At 46.5% G+C, this 23,954-nt stretch overlaps 1 protein-coding gene across 1 annotated transcript in view; it reads right to left on the bottom strand.

Annotated features, from left to right (window-relative positions):
• Positions 1-23,954, bottom strand: part of esrp1 (epithelial splicing regulatory protein 1) — an 86,840-nt gene that overhangs the window by 20,856 nt on the left and 42,030 nt on the right. The window contains exon 14 of the mRNA XM_078398409.1: positions 8,150-8,294. Within this exon, the coding sequence (XP_078254535.1) occupies positions 8,150-8,294 (145 nt within the window). The remainder of the gene's footprint in view (positions 1-8,149; positions 8,295-23,954) is intronic.

The following is a 23,954-nucleotide window of genomic DNA, read 5'->3' on the forward strand; positions in this document are numbered from 1 at the left end:
TCCGGCAGCTCGTTCCATACACCCACCATCCTCTGTGAGAAAAAGTTACCCCTCAGGTTCCTATTAAATTATCCACCGTCACCTTAAACCTATGTCCTCTGGATCTCAATTCTCCTACTCTGGACAAAAGGATCTAGGCGTCTACCCAATCTATTCTTATCATGATCTTACACCTCTGTAAGATCACCTCTCATCCTCCTGCGTTCCAAGGAATAAAGTTGTAGCCTGGTCAACCTCTCCCTATAGCTCAGGCCTTCGAGCCCTGGCAACACCCTTGTAAAAGGGCGGCAAGTTGGCACAGCGGTAGAGTTGCTACCTTACAGCGCCAGAGACCTGGATTCAACCCCAACTACGGGCGCTGTCTGTACGGAGTTTGTACCTTCTCCACACCACCTGCGTGGGTTTTCCCCGGGTGCTCCGGTTTCCTCCCACACTCCAAAGACGTACAGGTTTGTAGGTTCATTTGGCAAAGATTGTAAATCGTCCCTCCTGTGTGTAGGATTGTGTTGGTGTACTGAGATCGCTGGTCTGCACGGACTTGGTGGGCTGAAGGGCCTGTTTCTGCACTGTATCTCGAAACTAAACAAAAAGCAGGACAGCTAAAGTTTTGAATCGGCATATTTATGGCTAATCACAAGTGGCAATTTGTTCAGTGACGTGGCAAAGTGCTCTGACAAACAATGGCATTCTGAAGGGAAAAAACAAGGTACTTGAGGTAAAAAACTAAAAGATAGGGCACTGTGCCCTCTGTAATGAATTAGCTGGAACACAGGCATATGACCTGGTACAACCACTGAGCTGTCTAAGGCCAAAATGATTGACTGGTTTAAACAAAAAACAACATTTCCATAAGGTGACTGAGTGAAAGATAACCAATGTTATAAACAGGACCCGTTTGTGTTTTTGACGGCACGATGGCGCAGCGGTAGTTACATAGAAACATAGAAAATAGGTGCAGGAGTAGGCCATTCGGCCCTTCGAGCCAGCACCGCCATTCAATATCATGGCTGATCATCCAAAATCAGTACCCCGTTCCTGCTTTTTCCCCATATCCCTTGGTTCCTTTAGCCCGAAGAGCTAAATCTAATTCTCTCTTGAGAGTGGCTGCCTCACAGCTCCAGAGACCCGGGTTCAATCCTGACCACAGTTGCTGTCTGTACATGGAGTTTGTACGTTCTCCCCGTGACCACGTGGGTTTTCCTCGGTTGCTCTGGTTTCCTCCCACACTTCAAAGATGTGCAGATTTGGAGGACAATTTGGCTTTGGTTAAAAAAAAAAAATTGTCCCTCGTCTGCAGAAAGTGTGTGGAGGTCGCTGTTTAGACTCGTTGAGCCCAAGGGCCTGTCCCCACGTTGTTTCTCTAAACTAAACTAAGACAGTTAATCATTATGGGTTTTCTGAGGCCAATAATAAAATGCCTGTGCAAACTTATCATATCATATCATATCATCATATCATATATATACAGCCGGAAACAGGCCTTTTCGGCCCTCCAAGTCCGTGCCGCCCAGCGATCCCCGTACATTAACACTATCCTACACCCACTAGGGACAATTTTTACATTTACCCAGCCAATTAACCTACATACCTGTACGTCTTTGGAGTGTGGGAGGAAACCGAAGATCTCGGAGAAAAACCACGCAGGTCACGGGGAGAACGTACAAACTCCTTACAGTACAGCACCCGTAGTCAGGATCGAACCTGAGTCTCCGGCGCTGCATTTGCTGTAAAGCAGCAACTCTACCGCTGCGCTACCGTGCCGCCCTTATAATCGTCTTCATAATTTCATAAGTGATAGGAGCAGAATTAGGCTAATCGGTCCATCAACACTACTCCGCCATTCAATCATGGCTGACCTATCTCTCCCTCCTAACCCCATTCTCCTGCCATCTCCCCACAACCCCTGACACCCGTACTAATCAAGAACCTATCTATCTCTGCCTTAAAGTCATTCATTGATTTGTCTTCACAGCCTTCTGTGGCAACAGATTCACCACCCTCTGACTAAAGAAATTCCTTCTCATCTCCTACTTAAAGGAACGTCCTTTAATTCTGAGGCTATGACCCCTAGTCCTAAACTCTCCGACTAGTGGAAACATCCTGAGGCATAAGGTCATAAGTGATAGGAGTAGAATTAGGCCATTCGTCCCATCAGGTCTACTCTGCCATTCAATCATGGCTGATCTATCTCTCCCTCCTAACCCCATTCTCCTGCCTTCTCCCCATAACCTCTGACACCTGTACTAATCATCCTCTTATAGGCAAGCTCTCCACATCCACTCTGCTCAGGCCTGGGCAGCATATTGTTCCCTCTGGCCAAGTACAGTTCAGAAAGATGAAAGTTTATCGTGAATAGGAGGGATAATTGGTCTTTAGGGGCAAATTGAAAATAATAATTACAGTGAGACCTTCCACTTGATCAGTTTAAATTGTCTCACTTGAGGTAGCTGCTAATTTCCAAAGTTAGAACGTAGAACGGTGCATCACAGGAATAGTCTCTTCGGCCCACAATGTTTGTGCCGAACATGCTGCCAAGATCCGTCCTCATCTGCCTGCCCATAATCCATATCACTCCATTCCCTGCATATCCACACACCTATTCCACAGATTCACCACCTTCTGGATAGAGTGGATGTGGAGAGGATGTTTCCACTAGTGGGAGAGTCTAGGACCAGAGGGCACAGCCTCAGAATAACAGGACGTAGTTTTAGAAAGGAGAGGAGGAGGAATTTCTTTTGTCAGAGGGTGGTGAATCTGGGGAATTCATTGCCACTGATGGCTGTGGAGGTTGTCAATGGATATTTTTAAGACGGAGATTGACAGATTCTTGATTAGTTTAGTTTAGTTTATTGTCACGTGTACCGAGGTACAGTGAAAAGCTTTTGTTGCGTGCTATCCAGTAAGCTGAAAGACAATACATGATTATAATCGATCCATTTACAGTGTATAGATACAATAAGGGAATGACATTTAGTGCAGGGCAAAGCCAGCAAAGTCCAATCAAGGATAGTCCGAGGGCCGCCAAAGAGGTAGATAGTTGTTCGGGGCTGCTCTCTGATTGTGGTAGGATGGTTCGGTTGCCCGGGAAGTACGGGTGTCAAGGGTTTTGGGGAGAAGGCAGGAGAATGGGGTTGAGAGGGAAAGATAGATCAGCCATGATTGAATGGCAGAGTGGACCTGATGGGCCGAATGGCCTAATTCTGCTCCCATGACTTATGAACTATCCAAGATTCTCTTAAATGCCACTGTGGTATCAGCCTCCACCATCATCCCGGCAGCGTGTTCCAGGCACCCACTATCGTCTGGGTAAAAACTTGGGGGTGATGAGTGTGTGGAAATTGCATTATTTCCAGTTGCGCAATCTTCTTTAATTCACATGTGAGGAAAAAAAAACCCGACAACATTCCTCACAGTATTTAAAGTAGACAGCGATTCAAGTGCCAGAGTTTGGTTTATTGCAATGTGAATAAGTTCATGCTGGTTATAAATCCAGTATTAACTGCTCCACACCAAGACAAACATACCTCTGGCATTGGCTAATCCCAATGTAAAAGATGTGTCTTGCAAAAGGCATTCACTCCCCTCTGAGTCTAAGCTTCAAGGCTTCATTAAGTGAGTGAAAGGTTTGTTAAAATCCCTCTCCACTTTTTTTCCTTGCGTTTTCTTTTTACAAACAGTTATGAGAAGCTATAATTCTACCAATGGATTTGACCAAAAGTCATAGGAGTAGAATTAGGCCATTCGGCCCGTCGAGTCTGCTCTGCCATTCGATCATGGCTGATCTATTTTTCTCTCTGAACCCCATTCTACTGCCTTCCCCCTGTAAGCTCTAATCCCCTTACTAATCAAGAACCTATCAAACTCCACTTTAAAAATGCCCAATTTCTTGGCAATGAATTCCATGGATTCACCACCCTCTGACCACGGAAATCCCTCCTTGTCTCCATTCTAAAGGTACATCGACTCTATGTAGGCCTTTCATTATTTGGTAGGTTTCAATGAGGTCTCCCCCTCTTCCTTCTAAATTCCAGTGAGCACAGGCCCAGAGCCAACAAACACTCCTCATACATTATCCCACTCATCCCTGGGATCATTCTCGTAAATCGCCTCTGGAACCTCTCCAACACCAGCACATTCTTCCTCAGATATGGGTGATAATTCACCAGGCTCTCTCCACAATCTTCAGATAGAAAAATTATCATTACCTTGGATCGGAAGTTGGTTTAGTTTAGTTTAGAGATACAGCGTGGAAACAGGCCCTTCAGCCCACCGAGTCCGCACCAACCAGCGATCCCCGCACACTGAGACTACCTAACACACACACTAGGGACAATTTTACATTTGCACCAAGCCACTTAACCTACAAACCTGTACATCTTTGGAGTTTGGGAGGAAACCAAAGATCGCAGGGAAAACCCACGCAGGTCACGGGGAGAACGTACAAACTCCGTACAGACAGCGCCCGTAGTCAGGATCAAACCCGGGACCCTGGCGCTGTAAGGAAGCAACTCTACAGCGCCAGAGACAATAGACAATAGGTGCAGGAGGAGGCCATTCGGCCCTTCGAGCCAGCACCGCCATTCAATGTGATCATGGCTGATCATTCTCAATCAGTACCCCGTTCCTGCTTTCTCCCCATACCCCCTGACTCTGCTATCCTTAAGTGCTCTATCTAGCTCTCTCTTGAATGTATTCAGAGAATTGGCCTCCACTGCCCTCTGAGGCAGAGAATTCCACAGATTCACAACTCTCTGACTGAAAACGTTTTTCCTCATCTCTGTTCTAAATGGCCTACCCCTTATTCTTGAACAGTGGCCCCTGGTTCTGGACTCCCCCAACATTGGGAACATGTTTCCTGCCTCTAACATGTCCAACCCCTTAAGAATCTTATATGTTTCGATAAGATCCCCTCTCATCCTTCTAAATTCCAGTGTATACAAGCCTAGTCGCTCCAGTCTTTCAACATATGACAGTCCCGCCATTCCGGGAATTAACCTAATAAACCTACGCTGCACGCCCTCAATAGCAAGAATATCCTTCCTCAAATTTGGAGACCAAAACTGCACACAGTACTCCAGGTGCGGTTTCACTAGGGCCCTGTACAACTGCAGAAGGACTCTTTGCTCCTATACTCAACTCCCCGGTTGGACCCTGACTACGCGATCCTTACTACGGGTTCAATCCTGATCTCTGGCGCTGTAAGGCAGCAACACTACCGCTGCGCCACCATCCTCATCAGAGTTAATGTTTCAGATAAATGATCTTTAATTAAAATTGGAAAAATGAGCAGCAAGGTTGGTTAGCCATACACACACATACATACACATACATACACACGCACACACACACATACCACATTAGGTTTACTGATTTTTTTTTTGCCCCCAACTAGAACTAAGCTAAATAAATCATGTTGGCCATTTCATGTATTCTGGTTTTATCTGCAAAAACACATTTACAGAAATTTTACACAGGAACTAATTATGTATTAAAAGCAAAACCTTATGGAGTGAATCCTCCTGTGATCATCACTCAGATTAGTGTGTTGGTTTGAAAATCACTATTGTAGGCTTCCAGGTGCAATACACAACTGAGTCCACGCCAACCATTGATCACACTAGTTCTACGTTATCCCACTTTCCCATCCATTTCCTTATGCACTCTGGGAAATTTACAGAGGCCAATTGGCCTACAAATCCGCCCTTAGTTGGGATGTGAGAGGAAACCGGAGCACCCGGAGGAAACCCACGCAGTCACAGGGAGAACGTGCAAACTCCGCACAGACAGCACCCAATGTCAGGATCGAACACGGGTCTCTGACCCTGTCAGGCAGCAGCTCTACCTGCTGCGTCATTATGCCACCCCAAAACCGATTAAATCTGAATTAGACTTTCAGAATCAGTTAAAAGATTTCCCAATAACAAAAATCCAGATATTGCATATACAATTAATCAATTTATAATATAATTTATACGACTTAATTTTCTTTCTCTCTCTCTCCACTCAAGTTCATGATACCATGTTCCTCCTTAATATGGTATGATTCTCATAAATGCCGGCAGTATCTTATCCAATTGACCACACATTATGAGTCAACTGGCGTAGCCAGTATGTAAAGGACATTTAATTGAGACATCTTTAGACTTTACGCTTTCGACTGAACTTCAGGCTTTAGAGATACAGCGTGGCAACAGGCCCTTCACCCACCGGGTCCGTGCCAACCAGTGATCACCCGCACACTAACACTGTACTACATACCTGGGACAATTTACAATTTTACCAAGCCAATTAATCTACAAGCCTGTACGTCTTTGGAGTGTGGGAGGAAACTAGAGCTTCCCGGAGGAAACCCACGCAGTCACAGGGAGAACATGCAAACTCCGCACAGACAATACAATACAATACAATACAATATATCTTTATTGTCATTGTACCCAGGGGTACAACGAGATTGGGAATGCGCCTCCCATACGATGCACTAATTTAGGTAATTTAGACAGCAGCAACCCAACGAAACGAACAGTTGTAACAGTTTTGGACAGGGTAAAGTGCAAGTTGATCTATGCGTTGTGGCCATCCGGCTCAGCAGGACCGGTTCATAGCAGCTATGGCCCTGGGGATGAAGCTGTTCCTGAGTCTGGAGGTGCGGGCATAGAAGGCCTTGTATCGTCTGCCCGATGGAAGGAGTTCGAACAGACTGTTGCAGGGGTGTGAAGAGTCTTTGTGGATGCTGGTGGCTTTTCTGAGGCATCGTGTGTTGTAGATGCCCTCCAAGTCTGGTAGCTGTGTTCCGATGGCCCTCTGAGCTCTATGGACTACCCGCTGTAGAGCTTTCCTTTCTGCCTCCGTGCAGCTGAGGTACCACACAGGGATTCCATGCGTTAGGATGCTCTCTATGGTGCAGCGGTAGAAGGTCTTCAGCAGCTGTTGGGGTAGACCAGACTTTTTCAGTGTTCTTAAGTAGAACAGTCTTTGTTGTGCCTTCTTGACCAGCGCAGCAGTGTTATTGGACCATGTTAGGTCCTCCGAAATGTGAGTGCCCAGAAACTTGAAGCTGGACACTCTCTCCACACTGACCCCATTGATAGAGATCGGGGCATATTCCCCGTTATGTGACCTACGGAAGTTGATGATCAGCTCCTTGGTCTTGGTGGTATTTAGGGACAGGTTGTTATCCGAGCACCAGTCCGCCAGGTTCTGCACCTCCGCTCTATAGTTTGTTTCATCCCCGTTGGTGATCAGCCCGATCACCGTTGTGTCATCTGCAAACTTGACAATGGTGTTGGTGTCGAATGCAGGAACACAGTCGACAGCACCCATAGTCATGATCGCACCATGTTCTCTGACACTGTAAGGTGGCAACTTTACCAATGGAGGCTGTGCCGCCCCCTATTTGCAGAGTTAAGTCCAATGCTGTCCTTACATCCTTGTACACGGGCACGAAGGCTGATGGCGATACCATGTCTCGCCATTCGCTGACATCTGTTAACTCAATACTGTAACCCATTAAGACTTCTTTCAGAATGTAGAAACTAGGAACTACCCGCACTGGTTAATACACAAAAGGACACAAAGTGCTGGAGTATCTCAGCAGATCAGGCAACATCTCTGGAGAACATGAATAGTCACCTATCCAGGAACCCGGGTCTCTGGCGCTACGAGCAGGGCCGTTTTTACAGCATTATGGGCCCCCGGGCAAAGCAGTGTACTGGGGCCCCTACCGTTACTCTCCCCCACCCCCCTTTCCCTACCAGCCCCCCCCTGTCGTGCCGGCGAAAAGCACTTACCGAAAAGCACTTAGCGATGGACTTAGAGTGCTACATTGTTGCGAAAAGCACTTACAGATCGCTGTGAGAAGCACTTAGGGACTGAAAATGTTGCGAAAAAAGCACTTATTGAACCTACATTTTTAAAGTAGTATTTATTGATTGCAAGTCACTTAACATACACAGATCAGCATGGGGCCCCTATGCTCGTGGGGCCCCGGGCAAGTGCCCATCAAGCCCATGCGTTGACGGCCCTGGCTACGAGGCAGCAACTCTACCGCTGCGCCACCATACCTCTCTCTCAGTCTCTCAGTTACAATGCAATTTAACTTTAGACGGCTGTCTGAGTGTTCTCGTGTCTGACTTTTCGGAGAGCTACTAACCTGATATCCCTGGAAGAAATTAAGGGTTTCCTTGACTCCAGTGTTGTAAGCTAGTCCTTGCATCCGGACGGTGGTGGCAGACTGGGTGGGGATAGTGGTAGAAGGTGCTGGTAAATAACCTAGGTTGGTCGGGGAGCCAGAAGGACTAGAAATAAAGAAACAAACATAAAACTAGGAAATATCACTACAGCTTCGTGTGTGACGTTGGTACGAAAATAAAAAAAGTACTGGTGCGGTGCCAAACAGGCAAGGTTGCATCGCACAGATGAGTAAACAAGTCAGACGCAAAACCTCATCATAGAAACATAGAAAATAGGTGCAGGAGTAGGCCATTCGGCCCTTCGAGCCTGCACCGCCATTCAATATGATCATGGCTGATCATCCAGCTCAGTAACCTGTACCTGCCTTCTCTCCATACCCCCTGATCCCTTTAGCCACAAGGGCCACATCTAACTCCCTCTTAAATATAGCCAATGAACTGGCCTCAACTACCTTCTGTGGCAGAGAATTCCACAGACTCACCACTCTCTGTGTGAAGAAATGTTTTCTCATCTCGGTCCTAAAAGACTTCCCCCTTATCCTTAAGCTGTGACCCCTGGTTCTGGACTTCCCCAACATCGGGAACAATCTTCCCGCATCTAGCCTCTCCAAACCCTTAAGAATTTTATATGTTTCAATAAGATCCCCCCTCAGTCTTCTAAATTCCAGCGAGTACAAGCCGAGTCTATCCAGTCTTTCTTCATATGAAAGTCCTGCCATCCCAGGGATCAATCTGGTGAACCTTCTCTGTGCTCCCTCTAAGGCTAGAATGTCTTTCATCAGAACCATGAGTAAGCCAGCATTGCCCGCATCCAAACCCGGGTCTCTGGCTCTGTGAAGCAGCAATTATACCGATGCGCCACTGAAGATGAGGGGAAAAGTTTAAAGGAGATGTGCGGGCGGGGGCAATTTTGTGTTTACACGCGGAGAGTAGCGGGCCCCTGGAGCATGTTGTCAGGAGTGACGGTGGAAGTAGATAAGGTAATGCCACTGGTCCACCAACCGACCATCTGGCAACTGATAGTCCGGCCCCTCCTTTAACCCGGACAAAATTACGAGAGCGCACTTGCAATTCGCCGGGCGGCCACCGGTGGCGCTGTGTGTGGCTTGCGCACTTTCGGGACTTGTCCCGATATAGTTTACAACCCAGCGGTATAAGTATTGACTTCTCCAACTTCAAGTAACCCTTGCTTTCCCTCTCTCTCCATCCCTCCCCATCCTAGTTCTCCGACCATTCTGAAGGTCCTCCTGATTAAATTTGACTTTTATATGCCTCATTGTCACCTTCCCCTTGCTAACAATGATCTATTCTACACCTTCATTAGCTTTGTCCCCTATGATTTCCCGTTTTCACACCTTACCCTTCCATATCTCCGTGCCTCCCTCTCCCCGTCTCTCAGACTGAAGAAGGGTCTCGACCCAAAACGTTTCAGGTCAGGACCCTTCTTCGGACCCGAAACATCACCTATTCCTTTTCTCCAGAGATGCTGCCTGACCCGCCGAGTTACTCCAGCTTTTTGTGTCTATCTTCGGTGTAAATCAACACCTGCACTTCCTTCCTGCACGTAGGTTTAGTTTAGAGATACAGCATGGAAGCAGGCCCTTTGGCCCACCGGGTCCTCACCGACCAGCGATCCCCCGTTCACCAGTTTTATGTCATCCCACTTTCGCATCCCACACACGAGGGGCAATTTACAGAAGCCTATCAACCTCGAAACCTGCACATTTATGGTGTGTGGGAGAAAGCCAGAGCACACGGAGAAAACCCACGCAGTCACAGGGAGAATGTACAAACTCCCCAAAGACAACACCCGAGGTCACGATCAAAGCTGGGTCTCGGGTGCTGTGAGGCAGCAGCTCTACCGGGAGGTATGGCTAAAACTGTACAGGAATTTGGAATTCGGTGCACATTTTGTTTAAGGAGGATTATACTTGCGTCGGAGGCAGTTTAGAAAAAGTTCACTCGATGCACTCTGCAATTGAAGGTAGCAATGGATGACAGGTTTAGCAGACTGAGCCAATAACGATCGGAGTTTAGTGGGGCGAGAGGAGACATTACTGGGGAATAGGATTCTGAAGAAAGGTTCGAAGGATCGGATGCTGAAGCGGTGATTCCTTCTGAAGGGGAATCGGTCCATGATACAGCATTTGTGCATGCATTCTATCTATTCCCCTCATAGAGTCACAGAATATGGAAGCAGGCCCTTTGGCCCAACTTGCCCACGCCGACCAACATGTCCCATCTGCACCAGTCCCACCTGCCTGCATTTGGCCCATCTCCCTCCACCCCTGTCCTATCCATGTACCTGTCGAAATGTTTCTTAAAAGTTGCGATAGAACCAGCCTCAACTAGCTCCTCCAGCAGCACATTCCATACACCCACCACCCTTCATGTAAAAAGGTTACCCTTCAGGTTCCTATTAAATTGTTCCCCCCTCATCTGAAACCTGTGTCCTCTGGTTCTCGATTCCCCTACTCTGGGCAAGTGGCCCTGTGCATTTACCAAATTAATTTCACATGATTTTGTACACCTCTGCAAGATCTGGAATTCTCTGCCACAGAGGGCAGTGGAAGCCAAATCATTAGATGGATTTAAGAGAGAGTTAGATAGAGTTCTAGGGGGCTAGTGGAATCAAGGGATGTGGGGAGAAGGCAGGCATGGGTTATTGATTGGGGACGATCAGCCATGATCACAATGAGCGGCGGTGCTGGCACGAAGGGCCAAATGGCCTCCTTCTGCACCTATTTTCTATGTTTCTATCACCCCTCATCCTCATGGTTTCATACCTCTATACTGCACTTGTTCACTTCCTCACAGGAGCTCTTTGAGGAAGTAACATTGATAAAGGGGAGGAAGGAACTGTAATGTGTAGGAAGGAACTGCTGATGCGTGGGAAAGAACTGCAGATGTTGCTTTAAATCGAAGGTGGACACAAAAAGCTGGATTAACTCAACGGATCAGACGGCATCTCTGGAGAAAAGGAATAGGTGATGTTTCGGGTCAAGACCCTTCTTTAGACACAGATGTTTAGGGGCAGGGGTCAGTGCTGCCGGCACCTCTGTAAAAAAAATAAATAAATAAACCGGGGAATTGTAATGAGCGGGGAATTTAACCATGGCCACTCGAGCACCAGTGACAGCTCCCGCATCTAACAAAATTAGCCCTGCAACACTGTTTAGATGTCTAGAAAACATTTGATATGGTACTGAAAAGGTTCTGTAGGAAGGAACTGCAGATGCTGGTTAACACCAAAGATAGACACAAAGTGCTGGAGTAATTCAGCATGTCAGGCAGCATCTCTGGTGAAATTTCCTTCTCCCCCAACTCTCAGCCTGAAGAAGGTGGACACAAAAAGCTGGAGTAACTCAACGGATCAGACAGCACCTCTGGAGAAAAGGAATAGGTGATGTTTCGGGTCAAGACCCTTCTTCAGTCACAGATGTTTAGAGGCAGAGGTGCAGTGATCTTATAGAAACTTACAAAATTCTTAAGGGGTTGGACAGGCTAGATGCAGGAAGATTGTTCCTGATGTTGGGGAAGTCCAGAACTAGGGGTCACAGTTTAAGGATAAGGGGGAAGTCTTTTAGGACCGAGATGAGAACGTTTTTTTTCACACAGAGAGTGGTGAATCTGTGGAATTCTCTGCCACAGAGGGTAGTTGAGGCCAGTTCATTGGCTATATTTAAGAGGGAGTTAGATGTGGCCCTTGTGGCTAAAGGGATCAGGGGGTATGGAGAGAAGGCAGGTGCGGGATACTGAGTTGGATGATCAGCCATGATCATATTGAATGGCGGTGCAGGCTCGAAGGGCCGAATGGCCTACTCCTACACCTATTTTCTATGTTTCTATGTTTCTATGTCTCGACCCAAAACGTCGCCCGAATCAAAGGTTATTTTGAATGACAAAACTTGGAATGTTGGAAGCAAAATGTTGGTTGGCTAACCGGAAGCAAAGTGGCATGAATGGGTCTTACATTTCTTGACTGGATGCAATGAGTGGCATGTTGGCATGTTGCAAGATCAGTGCTAAAATCACAACGTTTTATAATTCACATGAATAAATTGAATGAATGGATCACAGGTACCGTTGCCAATTTTTATGATGACACAAAGATAAGGGGCGGCATAGTGGCGCAGCAGGTAGAGCTGCTGCCTCACAGGTCCAGAGCCTGGGGTTCGAACCTTATCTCAGGCGCTGTCTGTGTGGAGTTTGCACGTAACAGTGTGGGTTTTTCCGGGTGCTCCGGTTTCCTCCCACATACCAAAGACGTGCAGGTTTGTAGGTTAATTGGCCTCTGTAAATTGTCCCTAGTGTGTCGGGCAATGGTCGGCATGGATTCGGTGGGCCGAAGGGCCTGTTTCCATGCTGTATCTCTAAACTAAACTTTGTTTCTTTTGAGCTTACCAACCAGTGTGGACAAAATGCTGGAGTACAACTCATCCTTCCATATCTCCCTGTCCTCCCCTCCCCTGACTCTCAGTCTGAAGAAGGGTAGGACTAGACTAGACAGGACTAGAGGGTGTGAGCTATAGGGAGAGGTTGAGTAGGCTGGTTCTCTATTCCATGGAGCGCAGGAGGATGTGGTGTGATCTTATAGAAGTGTACAAAATCATGAGTGGAATAGATCGGGTAGATGCACAGAGTTTTTTTACCCAGAGTAGGGGAATTGAGGACCAGAGGACAAAGGTCCAAGGTGAAGTGGAAAAGATTTAATAGGAATCCGAGGGGTAACTTTTTCACACAAAGGGTGGTGGGTGTATGGAACAAGCTGCCAGATGAGGTAGTTGAGGCTGGGACTATCCCATCGTTTCTGAAACAGTTGGACAGGTACATGCATAGGGCAGGTTTGGAGGGCTATGGACCAAGTGCAGGGAAATGGGACTAGGGTAGCTGGGACATTGTTGGCCGGTGTGGGCGAGTTGGGCCGAAGGGCCTGTTTCCACACTGTATCAATCTACGACTCGATGACTAAGGGTCTCGACCTGAAACATAACCCGTTCCTTCTATCCAGAGATGCTGCCTGTCCCGCTGAGTTACTCCAGTATTTTGTGTCTATCTTCAGTGTTACCCAGCATGTGCAGTTCCTTCCCACACGTACCAACCCAGTGCGGGTGTTTTGCTGCCGATGATGTATTTGAGGGCTTTTTCCACATCGCTCTTTAAAATAGCGGCCAGGTTCAAATCTCCCTATTCACCTGGAACTGGATAATAGCCACAAAAACAAAATCACCGCGATATATTTTTCCATCCGGACTCCCTGTGCCCATTAAAAAGGACCGCACCACCAGTAGAGGGAAGCTCTTTGCCAAATGTAATTTTTAAAAAACCCTTGTCGGTTTAAGGAGGCGTTGCAAATCCTCCGGCCTTCCTTAATGGAACCATCGCTCTACCGTGTCCAAGTGCCCACCATCAGTTCCTTAGCATCTCATCTTCATAAGTTCTAGGAGCAGAATCAGGCCATTCGTCCCATCGGGTCTCCTCTGCCATTCCATCATAGAAACATAGAAAATGGGTGCAGGAGGAGGCCATTTGGCCCTTCGAGCCAACACTGCCATTCATTATGATCGTGGCTGATCATCCACAATCAGTAACCCGTGCCTGCCTTCTCCCCATATCCCTTGATTCCGCCAGCCCCTAGAGCTCTATCTAACTCTCTTTTAAATTCATCCAGTGAATTGGCCTCCACTGCCTTCTGTGGCAGAGAATTCCACAAATTCACAACTCTCTGGGTGAAAAGGTTTCTTCTCACCTCAGTTTTAAATGGCCTCCCTTTTATTCCTAGACTGTGGCCCCTGGTTCTCGACTCCCCCAACATTGGGAACATTTTTCCTGCATTTAGCTTGTCCAGTCCTTTTATAATTTTGTACGTTTCTACAAGATCCCCTCTCATCCTTCTAAACTCCAGTGAATACAAGCCCAGTCTTTCCAATCTTTTCTCATATGACAGTCCCGCCATCTCAGGGATTAACCTTGTGAACCTACGCTGCACTGCCTCAATAGTAAGGATGTCCTCCCTCAAATTAGGAGACCAAAACTGCACACAATACTCCAGATGTGGTCTCACCAAGGTCCTGTACATCTGCAGAAGGACCTCTTTACTCCACTACTCACATCCTCAGGTCATGGCTGATCTACCTCTCCCTCCTAACCCCATTCTCCTGCCTTCCCCCCATAACCCCCGACACCTGTATTAATCAAGAATCTGTCTATCTCCGCCTTGAAAAAACCCGTATACTTGGCCTCCACAGCTTTTTGTGGCAATGGATTCCACAGATTCACCACCCTCTGACTAAAGAAATTCCGCCTCATCTCCTATCTAAAGGTGCCATAAAAGCTATGGCTTCTAGGCCTCGACTCTCCCACTGGTGGAAACATCCTGTCCACGTCCACTCTATCCAGGCCTTTCACTATTCTGTATGTTTCAATGAAGTTCCCCCCTCATCCTTCTAAACTCCAGCGAGTACAGGCCCAGTGCCGTCAAACGCCCATCATATGCTAACCCACTCATGCCTGGGGTAATTCACGTAAACCTCCTCTGGACCCTCTCTAACACCAGCACATCCTTCCTCAGATATGGTGCCAAAAACTGCTCCAAATGTGGTCTGTGCAGTAGGAAAAAAACTGCAGATGCTGGTCTAAATCGAAGACATTTTGTCCTGACATCAGTCTGAAGAAGGGTCTCGACCCGAAACATCACCCATTCCCTCTCTCCCGAGATGCTGCCTGACCCGCTGAGTTACTCCAGCTTTTTATGTCTACCTGTGGTCTGGGAAGAGCCTGTTAAAGCCTCAGCATTGCAGCATTACAATCTTGTACAGATTTTTAATTAAATGTAAAGGATGATGAAGCACATCATCTATCCATGTTCTCTAGAGATGCTGCCCTACCCGCCGAGTTACCCCAGCACTTTGCGTCCCTTTGTTTATTATTTTTGAACTTTTTTCCCCATTATTTTCAGGTCAGTCTTCCCAGCTCTTGTTTAAGAATAAGGGGTAGCCACAGTTTAAGAATAAGGGGTAGGCCATTTAGAACGGAGATGAGGAAACACTTTTTCAGTCAGAGAGTTGTAAATTTGTGGAATTCTCTGCCTCAGAAGGCAGTGGAGGCCAATTCTCTGGATGCTTTCAAGAGAGAGCTAGATAGAGCTCTTAAGGATAGCGGAGTCAAGGGGGTATGGGGAGAAGGCAGGAACGGGGTACTGATTGAGAATGATCAGCCATGATCACATTGAATGGTGGTGCTGGCTTGAAGGGCCAAATGGCCTACTCCTGCACCTATTGTCTATTGTCTATTTTTTCTTCCCAGCTGTTATCAGGCAACTGAACCATCCCATCAACAACTAGAGAGCAGTCCTGAGCTACTATCTACCTAATTGGAGACCCTCGGACAATCTTTAATTGGACTTTAAGGTATTTACCTCACTTGATCATGTATCTGTACACAGTGGCGGCTCGATTGTAATCATGTATTGTCTTTCTGCTAACTGGTTCTCATGCAACAAGAGATTTCCACTGTACCTCGGTACACGCAACTATAAACTAACTTTAAACTTCAAAGGACACTTCTTTAGCCTGAAGAAGGGTCCTGACCCAAACGACACCTATTCAATCCGTCCATTGATGCTGCTTGACCCGCTGAGTTACACTAGCTCTTTGCATCTTATTCAAGATTCCAGCATCTGCAGTTCCTGGTGTTTTCAAGGGTGATATTATAACTTAATAGCTGAATTCCTGCCTACTTCCAGTAACTATTAATCCTCTTGCTTCTCAAGAATCCATCTTTGGCTTTAAAATATTCAATGAATCTCTTTCCTCCATCATTAGAGAATGTGTTCTGAAGACTCAAGACTCTGAAGAAAAAAAATGCCCCTTATTTTTAAAACAATCGCCACTAGTTCCAGTTGTTCCCAAGAGATGAACTATCTTCTCCACATCTACTCTGTGAAGATTTCTCAGGAGATCTTACCAGCTTCAATCAGGGCCACTTTCACTCTTTCAAACGCCAGCAGATACAAGCCTAGTCAGTTCAGCCTTTCCTCATAAAACTATCTGCTTGGAAAGGAACTGCAGATGCTGGTTTATACCGAAGATAGATACTGGAGTAGATAGTGCTGGAGTAACTCAGTGGACCAGGGAGCATCACTGGAGAAAATGGATGGGTGACGTTTCAGTTCAGGACATTTCTCTCCAAGTCAAAGTAGAGGGGAGAGTACTGGAGGTAAGAAAAGGCCAGAACACCACAGGGCTGGTTACTGGCTGCCCGTTATAAAACTATCTAAACCTATCTGCCCATATTTTAGTTTAGTTTCAAGATACAACGTGGAAACAGGCCCTTCGGCCCACCGAGTCCGTGTCGACCAGCGATCACACCATACACTAGCATTATCCAACACATTAGGGACAAAGTACATTCTTTAACGAAACCAATTAACCTACAAACCTCCGCATCTTTGGAATGTGGGAGAAAACAGCAACACCCGGAGAAAATCCACGCAGGTCACGGGGAGAACGTACAAACTCTATACAGACAAGCCCCCTTAGTCAGGATCGAACCTGGGTCTCTGCTGCTGTAAGGCAGCAACTTTGCCTCTGTGCCACTGTTCCGCCCAAAAATATATCTGCCCTATATTTGATATCTGCCTTATCTAAAACTATCTGCCCATTCCAAGTATCAATCAAGTAAAACATCTCTAAATTACTTCCAGAGCATTTATGCATTTCCTTAAATAACAGGAATAAGAATGAACATTTACACATTTCTCCACATGAAACCCCACTTGCCAAAGCGTTGGCCATTTACTAAAAGATGGGTTGTGTCTTCTTTATAACTTTCCTACCTATTTTTGTGAAATTAGCAATGCGAATAACCATCCTTTTGGTCTCTTCAACCAAGTCGTTTATATAACAACGTAAAGAAGATTGGGGTGAAGTGCAAATCCCTGTGGCGCACTCCTTGTTGGTTAGCGGGCAACAAGGGCGTCACCAACATTGGGCACAGCGGTAGAGTTGCTGCTTTATAACCCTTGCACCGACAGAGACCCGGGAGTGGTTCCAACTACGGGCGCCGTCTGTACAGAGTTTGTACGTTCTCCCCGTGACCGCGTGGGTTTTCTCCGAGATCTTCGGTTTCCTCCCGCACGCCAAAGACGTACAGGTCTGTAGATAAATTGGCTTGGTATAATTGTCCCTAGTGTGTAGGATAGTGTCAATGTGCGGGGATCACTGGTCGATGTGGATTCGGTGGTCCGTAGGGCCTGTTTCCGTGCTGTATCTCTAAACTAAAAGCTTTTCACTGTATTCGGTACACGTGACATTAAACTAAAGTGAACTGTCTAGGACTAGAGACCGCAGCCTCATGATAAAAGGATGTTCCTTTAGAAAGGAGATGAGGATGAATTTCTTAAATCAGAGGGTAGTGAATCTGTGGAATTCATTGACACAGAAGGCTGTGGAGGCCATTCTTAAGGTGGAGATGGATAGATTCTTGATTAATACGAGTATCAGTGGTTATGGGGGAAAGGCAGAAGAATGGGGTTGGGAGGGAAAGATAGACCAGCCATGATTGAATGACAGAGCAGACGATGGGCCGAAGGGCCTAATTCTGCTCCTACAACTTATACAAATTATAAACAAAAGGTCAATTTGTGGGGGGGAAAAGAAACAAACATATACAAATATGAATCAAAGATTTCTATTGAAAAGCAAAAATAAAATTCAGGATTTGTAGAAACTGGAGAGTGTTGGAAATACTCAACACGTCAAAGAACATCTGTAGAGGGAGAAATAATTAATGTTTCAGGACAACCATGCCAAGGGTCATTGGCCCAAAACATTACTTATTCTTCTCTCTACAAATAGCTTCATTAAAAATTGTAAATTGTTCCAAGCGTGTAGGACAGTGTTGGGGTGTGGAGATTGTTGGTCGGCACGGACTTGGTGGGCCAAAGGGCCCGTTTCCGTGCTGTACCTCTAAACTAAATTAAACACCGTAGGAAGTAACTGCAGATGCTGGTTCACACTGAAGATGGGCACAGAATGCTGGAGTCACTCTGCGGGACAGGCAGCATCTCTGGAGAGATGGAATAGGTGAATCATTCACTCAAAATGCTGCCTCACCTGCTTAGTAGTTGTAGGACTTTATTTCAGTTTTATAGATATCTATATCAGGAGTAGTGATTAAAGTACTTTCCAGCCCTCCCTATTTAAAAAGAGTCACTAAGCATCTGGGGTATTTATTCACAAAATGCTGGAATAACTCAGCAGGTCAGCCAGCATCTCGGGAGAAAAGGAATGGGTGACGTTTTGGGTCGAGACCCTTCTTCAGTCTGAAAAAGGGTCTCGACCCGAAATGTCACCCATTCCTTCTCTCCCGAGATGCTGCCTGACCTGCTGAGTTACTCCAGCATTTTGTGAATAAATACCTTCGATTTGTACCAGCATCTGCAGTTATTTTCTTATACTAAACATCTGGGGGTGCTTATGGGGAGAAGGCAGGAGAATAGGGTTAGGAGGGAGAAATAGATCAGCCATGATTGAATGGCGGAGTAGATTTGTTGGGACGAATGGCCGATTTCTACCCCTATCACTTATGATATTATCTGCATCAATTTTTCTGCAGGAATCTATCAAGTCAATTCAAGTCACGTCAATTTTATTTGTATAGCACATTTAAAAACAACCCACGTTGACCAAAGTGCTGTACATCAGTTCAGGTACGAAGAACGAACATACAATGGCACACAAACATAACAGCACATACATAAACAGTTCACAGCGCCCCCTCAGAGGGCCTCAAACGCTAGGGAGTAGAAATAGGTTTTGAGCCTGGACTTAAAGGAGTCGATGGAGGGGGCAGTTCTGATGGGGAGAGGGATGCACTAAATTCTCACAATGGACAAAAATTGTAGCGGGTACTTCTCAGAGACATCTGAAATGTTTTCAGGAATAAGTTAGATTTAGCTCTTAGGGCTAACGGAATCAAGGGACATGGGGAAAAAGCAGGAACGGGGTACTGATATTGGATGATCAGCCATGATTATATTGAATGGCGGTGCTGGTTCGAAGGGCCAAATGGCCTACTCCTGCACCTATTTTCTGTGTTTCTATCTGACCTTGTCAGTCGATAAAAAACAGCAGTCGTTCACTTTTGCTTAACAGGTCAAAACGCTAGACGTTACATTAAAGTTTAACATGGCTGGTTTACTGGTTGCAGTTTAGTCATTAACTTGTCCTTTTTTGAAAAAAGTAAATATTTTTATTTTTATTACTTTCTCATGCTCATGAATTTTAAGATTGTGACTTAAGATAATGGTGGCCATTAAGCAGTTTGGCTGGAGGCAAATTTAAATCAGTCTTAAATAATTAACTAGTTGCTTTCTTCATAGGACTGCACTGTGTGGTGCTAATTAAAGTACGTCACAATAAATTACTTTTATAAGATGCCAGTCTTTGGCTTGGTGGCAGCATTTTCACATGCAGAGCCGATGTACAGGCTAGGTTTGAATCAGGCTATTGTAAGCCATGACATGTGAAAGTTGGGGCATTATCGCTGAACTTTAGTTTCTAGTTTTAGAGATGCAGCGCAGAAACAGGCCCTTCGGCCCACAGAGTCCGTGTCGACCAGCGATCCCCGCACTCCAGCACAATCCTACACTCACTAGGGACAATTTACAATTTTTAACTAAAGCCAATTAACCTACAAACCTGTACGTCTTTGGAGTGTGGGAGGAAACCGGAGCACCCGGAGAAAACCCACGCAGGTCACGGGGAGAACGTACAAACTCCACACAGACAGCACCATGTCAGGAACGAACCCAGATCTCTGGCACTGAAAGGTAGCAACTCTACTTCTGCGCCACCCTGCCGCCCTAAATCGCCCCAAATGTATAATAGCAATACTTTAATCCAGGTACCGCGGCTTTTCAGAAATCCATACAGGTGGAGGAGTAGGCCATTCAGCCCTTCGAGCCAGCACCGCCATTCAACATGATCTCGGCTGATCATCCAAAATCAGTACCCCATTCCTGCTTTCCCCCCATATCCTTTAATTCCATTAGCCCAAAGAGCTAAATCTAACTCTCTTTCAAATTCATCCAGTGAATTGGCCTCCACTGCCTTCTGTGGCAGAGAATTCCACTGATTCACAACTCTCTGGGTGAAAATGTTTTTCCTTGTTCTTCAATCCTTCTCCTTTCTTGATTAGTACGGGTGTACTAATCAATGGGGAGAAGGCAGGAGAATGGGGTAAGGAGGGAGAGATAGATCAGCCATGATTGAATGGCGGAGTAGACTCGAGGGGCCGAATGTCCTAATTCTACTCCTAACCTTTATGACATGACCTTTCTTTCTTGGTTTCTTGGTTCTTGGTCCTCCAAAATATTCCAAATGGAATTTAAACTGGAGGTGGCGGAGTATGGACTTAAGCAAGAAGGGCTTCTTGGAGAAGAGCTGCCTTAAATGTAGTTGGGTCTGGTTGAGTAACAATAGTCGGGTGAAGACTATTCCATGCTTTGATTGTGTGAGGGAAGAATGCATTGCTGTACACATCTGTCTTGGTAGCTGGTATCTCAAATTGAATCGAATGCCCTCGTCTGCTCCTGATAGGTTTGTGTTTGGTGTAGATGTGGTCATCTATGTCGAGCTGACCATTTAAAATTTTGTAAAAACAGGTCAAACAGTGGGCTTTACGTCTGTCTTGGAGTGGGTTCTACCCCAATGAATTTGCGGAACCATTTCCTCAACTGGACTGGTGCAGTGACATCACGGTACGGTGTAACCTCTGTTCCCCCAATCTAGAATCGTTCTTTATAAGCTGCAAACCCTTTTACCCTCCGAGGCAATTTACCTCTTTTATTCTCGCTGGAGTTTACTTCCCCCCCCAAGCCTGCGTACGTGAAACGCAAACACAACTCGCTGACCAGGTATCGAGGGTAGAGAGTGACTTCCCCGACTCCATGGTCATTGTTTTGGGAAACTTTAACAAGGCCAACCTCAGTCGTGAGCTCCCAAAGTACAGACTTCATGTTACCTGCCCCACCAGAGGGGAGAGGACATTTGATCACCGTTACACTTCAATCAAGAACGCATATCGCTCTGTTCCCCAGGCGGCTCTGGGTCTCTCCGATCATTGTTTAGTTCACCTGATTCCGACCTACAGGCAGAAACTAAAATCTACAAAGCCTGTGGTCAGAACAACGACAAGGTGGACAAGCGAGGGCATTGAAAAACTACAGTGCTGCTTTGACTGCACTGATTGGAATGTGTTCAGGGAAGCAACCACAAGCCTCGATGAGTACACAGACACTGTGACATCCTATGTCAGTCTTTGCGAGGACAGTTGCATTCCCACGAAGACCCGGATCTGGTTCAACAACAACAAGCCCTGGTTCACAGCAGAACTCGGACAGCTCCGCCAGTCAAAAGATGAGGCCTACAGGAGCGGGGATACAGACCTCTACAGGCAGGCCAAGTACAAGCTGAGAAGAGGAATCAGAGCTGCCAAGGAAAGGTACTCTGAGAAGCTGAGGAGCAAGTTCTCAGCTAATGAAGCTTCTTCAGTTTGGAAGGGCTTGCAAGAAATCACCAGGTACAAGTGGAAAACCCCAAGTTCAATGGACAATCGTCAGCTGACCCCGACGTGGCAAGTTCAACAGCCTAACCGCGGGAGAAGACAGCAGGGAAGAGAAAAGACATTTTGGCCTTCCATCACAGTGAGAAGGGACTGGAGGAGACTCACTGTGATGGATGTTTCTTTTGTTTGGTGTTAGTGTATGATTGTATGTGTTATTGCATTTTTATTGATTATTCTTATTGGTCTTAATGTTTCAACTGCGGGTAATGTTTCATTTCACTACACATTTATGTGTATGTGACAAATAAACGACTATTGACTATTGACTATTGACCTGAACGAGTTCTACTGCAGGTTCGAGAAACAGAAACATAACCCTGGGACCCCTTCCCCCCACCCCCAATCACCACTTCACATGTACTCAAAGACTGACTCCAGTTTGCAAAGACTGGATCCGTCCCCTCCCACTCCTCCCCAAGCTGCAATTCACACCTACTCAGAGACTGGCTGGAGTTTGCAAAGACTGGCCCTTCCCCCCCCCCCCCCCCCCCACCCCTCTGCAATCACCAATTTACACATCCTCGCAGAATGACTCCAGTAACAATAGAAATTGCGGAGGTGGAGAGGCTATTCAGAAAACAGAAAAGCCGGAAATCTCCATAACCAGACAGTGTTTCCCCCTCCACCCTCTAGCTCTGTGCAGACATTTTCAACCAGTACCTGCAAACCTGCACTGTCCCTGCCCACTTCAAGGTCTCCACTATTGTCCCTGTGCCCAAAAAGACAAGGATCACTGGTCTTAATAACTACCGGCCTGTCGCACTGACCTCTGTAGTCATGAAGACCTTTGAAAGATGTGCTGGCCCAGCTGGACCCCCTGCAGTTTGCATACAGGGCCAATAGATCGGTGGACAACGCAGTCAACCTTGGCCTGCACTTCATCCTCCAGCACCTAGACCACAAGGGGACCTAAGCCAGGATTCTGTTTGTGGACTTTAGCTCTGCTTTTTACACCATTGTGCCAGAGCTACTACACTCCAAACTCTCCCAGTTGACTGTGCCTGAACCCCTCTGTCAGTGGATCATCAACTTCCTGACGAACAGGAAGCAGCATGTGAGGCTGGGAAAGCACATCTCGGACCCGCAGACCCTCAGCATAGGAGCACCGCAAGGCTGCATACTCTCCCCTCTCCTTTACTCTCTCTACACCAACGACTGCACCTCCACAGACTCCTCTGTCAAGCGCCTCAAGTTTGCGGGTGACACAACCCTGATTGGACTGATCCAGGATGGGGAGGAATCTACCTACAGACAGGAAGTGACACAGCTGGCGTCCTGGTGCCATCGCAACAACCTGGAGCTCAATGCTCTCAAGACAGTGGAACTAATAGTAGACTTTGGGAGAGCTCCCCCTCCCCCCCCCCCACTCACCATCAACAACACCATAGTCACATCTGTGGAGTAATTTAAGTTCGTTGGAACCATCATCTCCAGGAACCTTAAATGGGGGGCCACCATCGACTCCACTGTCAAAAAGGCCCAACAGAGGATGTACTTCCCGCGGCAACTGAAGAAACACAATCTGCCACAGGCAATGATGGTCCAATTCTATACTGCTATCATTGAGTCCGTCCTCACCTTCTCCATCATGGTCTGGTTTGTCTCAGCCACCAAGCACGACATCCGGAGGCTGCAACGGATCGTTCAATCAGCTGAGAAGGTTGTTGGCTGCAACCTTCCCCCCATTGACGAACTGTACACTGCAAGTGCCAGGAAGCGAGCGGGCAAGATCATCTATGACCCCTCTCACCCTGGCCACATACTCTTTGAAGCACTTCCCTCTGGAAGGCGACTCCGGACTGTCAAAGCAGCCACAGCCAGACATAAAAACAGCTTTTGTCCCACGAGTGATAGTTCTACTCAATAACCAAAGTCTGTAGTCTCTTTTTTGCTCTGGTTTATTTTCACCCACATGTTTAGACCGTAATGTTGTATCCTTATTGTTTTGATGTGTTTATGCTTTATTCTTAATTGTTAACTGTATGTTTGTGTTGTCATTTGTGAGCGGAGCACCAAGGCACATTCCTTGTAAATGCACATACTTGGTCAATAAACTCATTCATTCATTCATTCATTCATTCATTCATTCATTCATTCATTCAACTGGTAAGACAGGGTAACTACCGACACAGAAGA

Source organism: Rhinoraja longicauda, chromosome 4 (genome assembly GCF_053455715.1).
Source record: "Rhinoraja longicauda isolate Sanriku21f chromosome 4, sRhiLon1.1, whole genome shotgun sequence".
In the NCBI taxonomy this organism is placed as follows: Eukaryota; Metazoa; Chordata; class Chondrichthyes; order Rajiformes; family Arhynchobatidae; genus Rhinoraja; species Rhinoraja longicauda.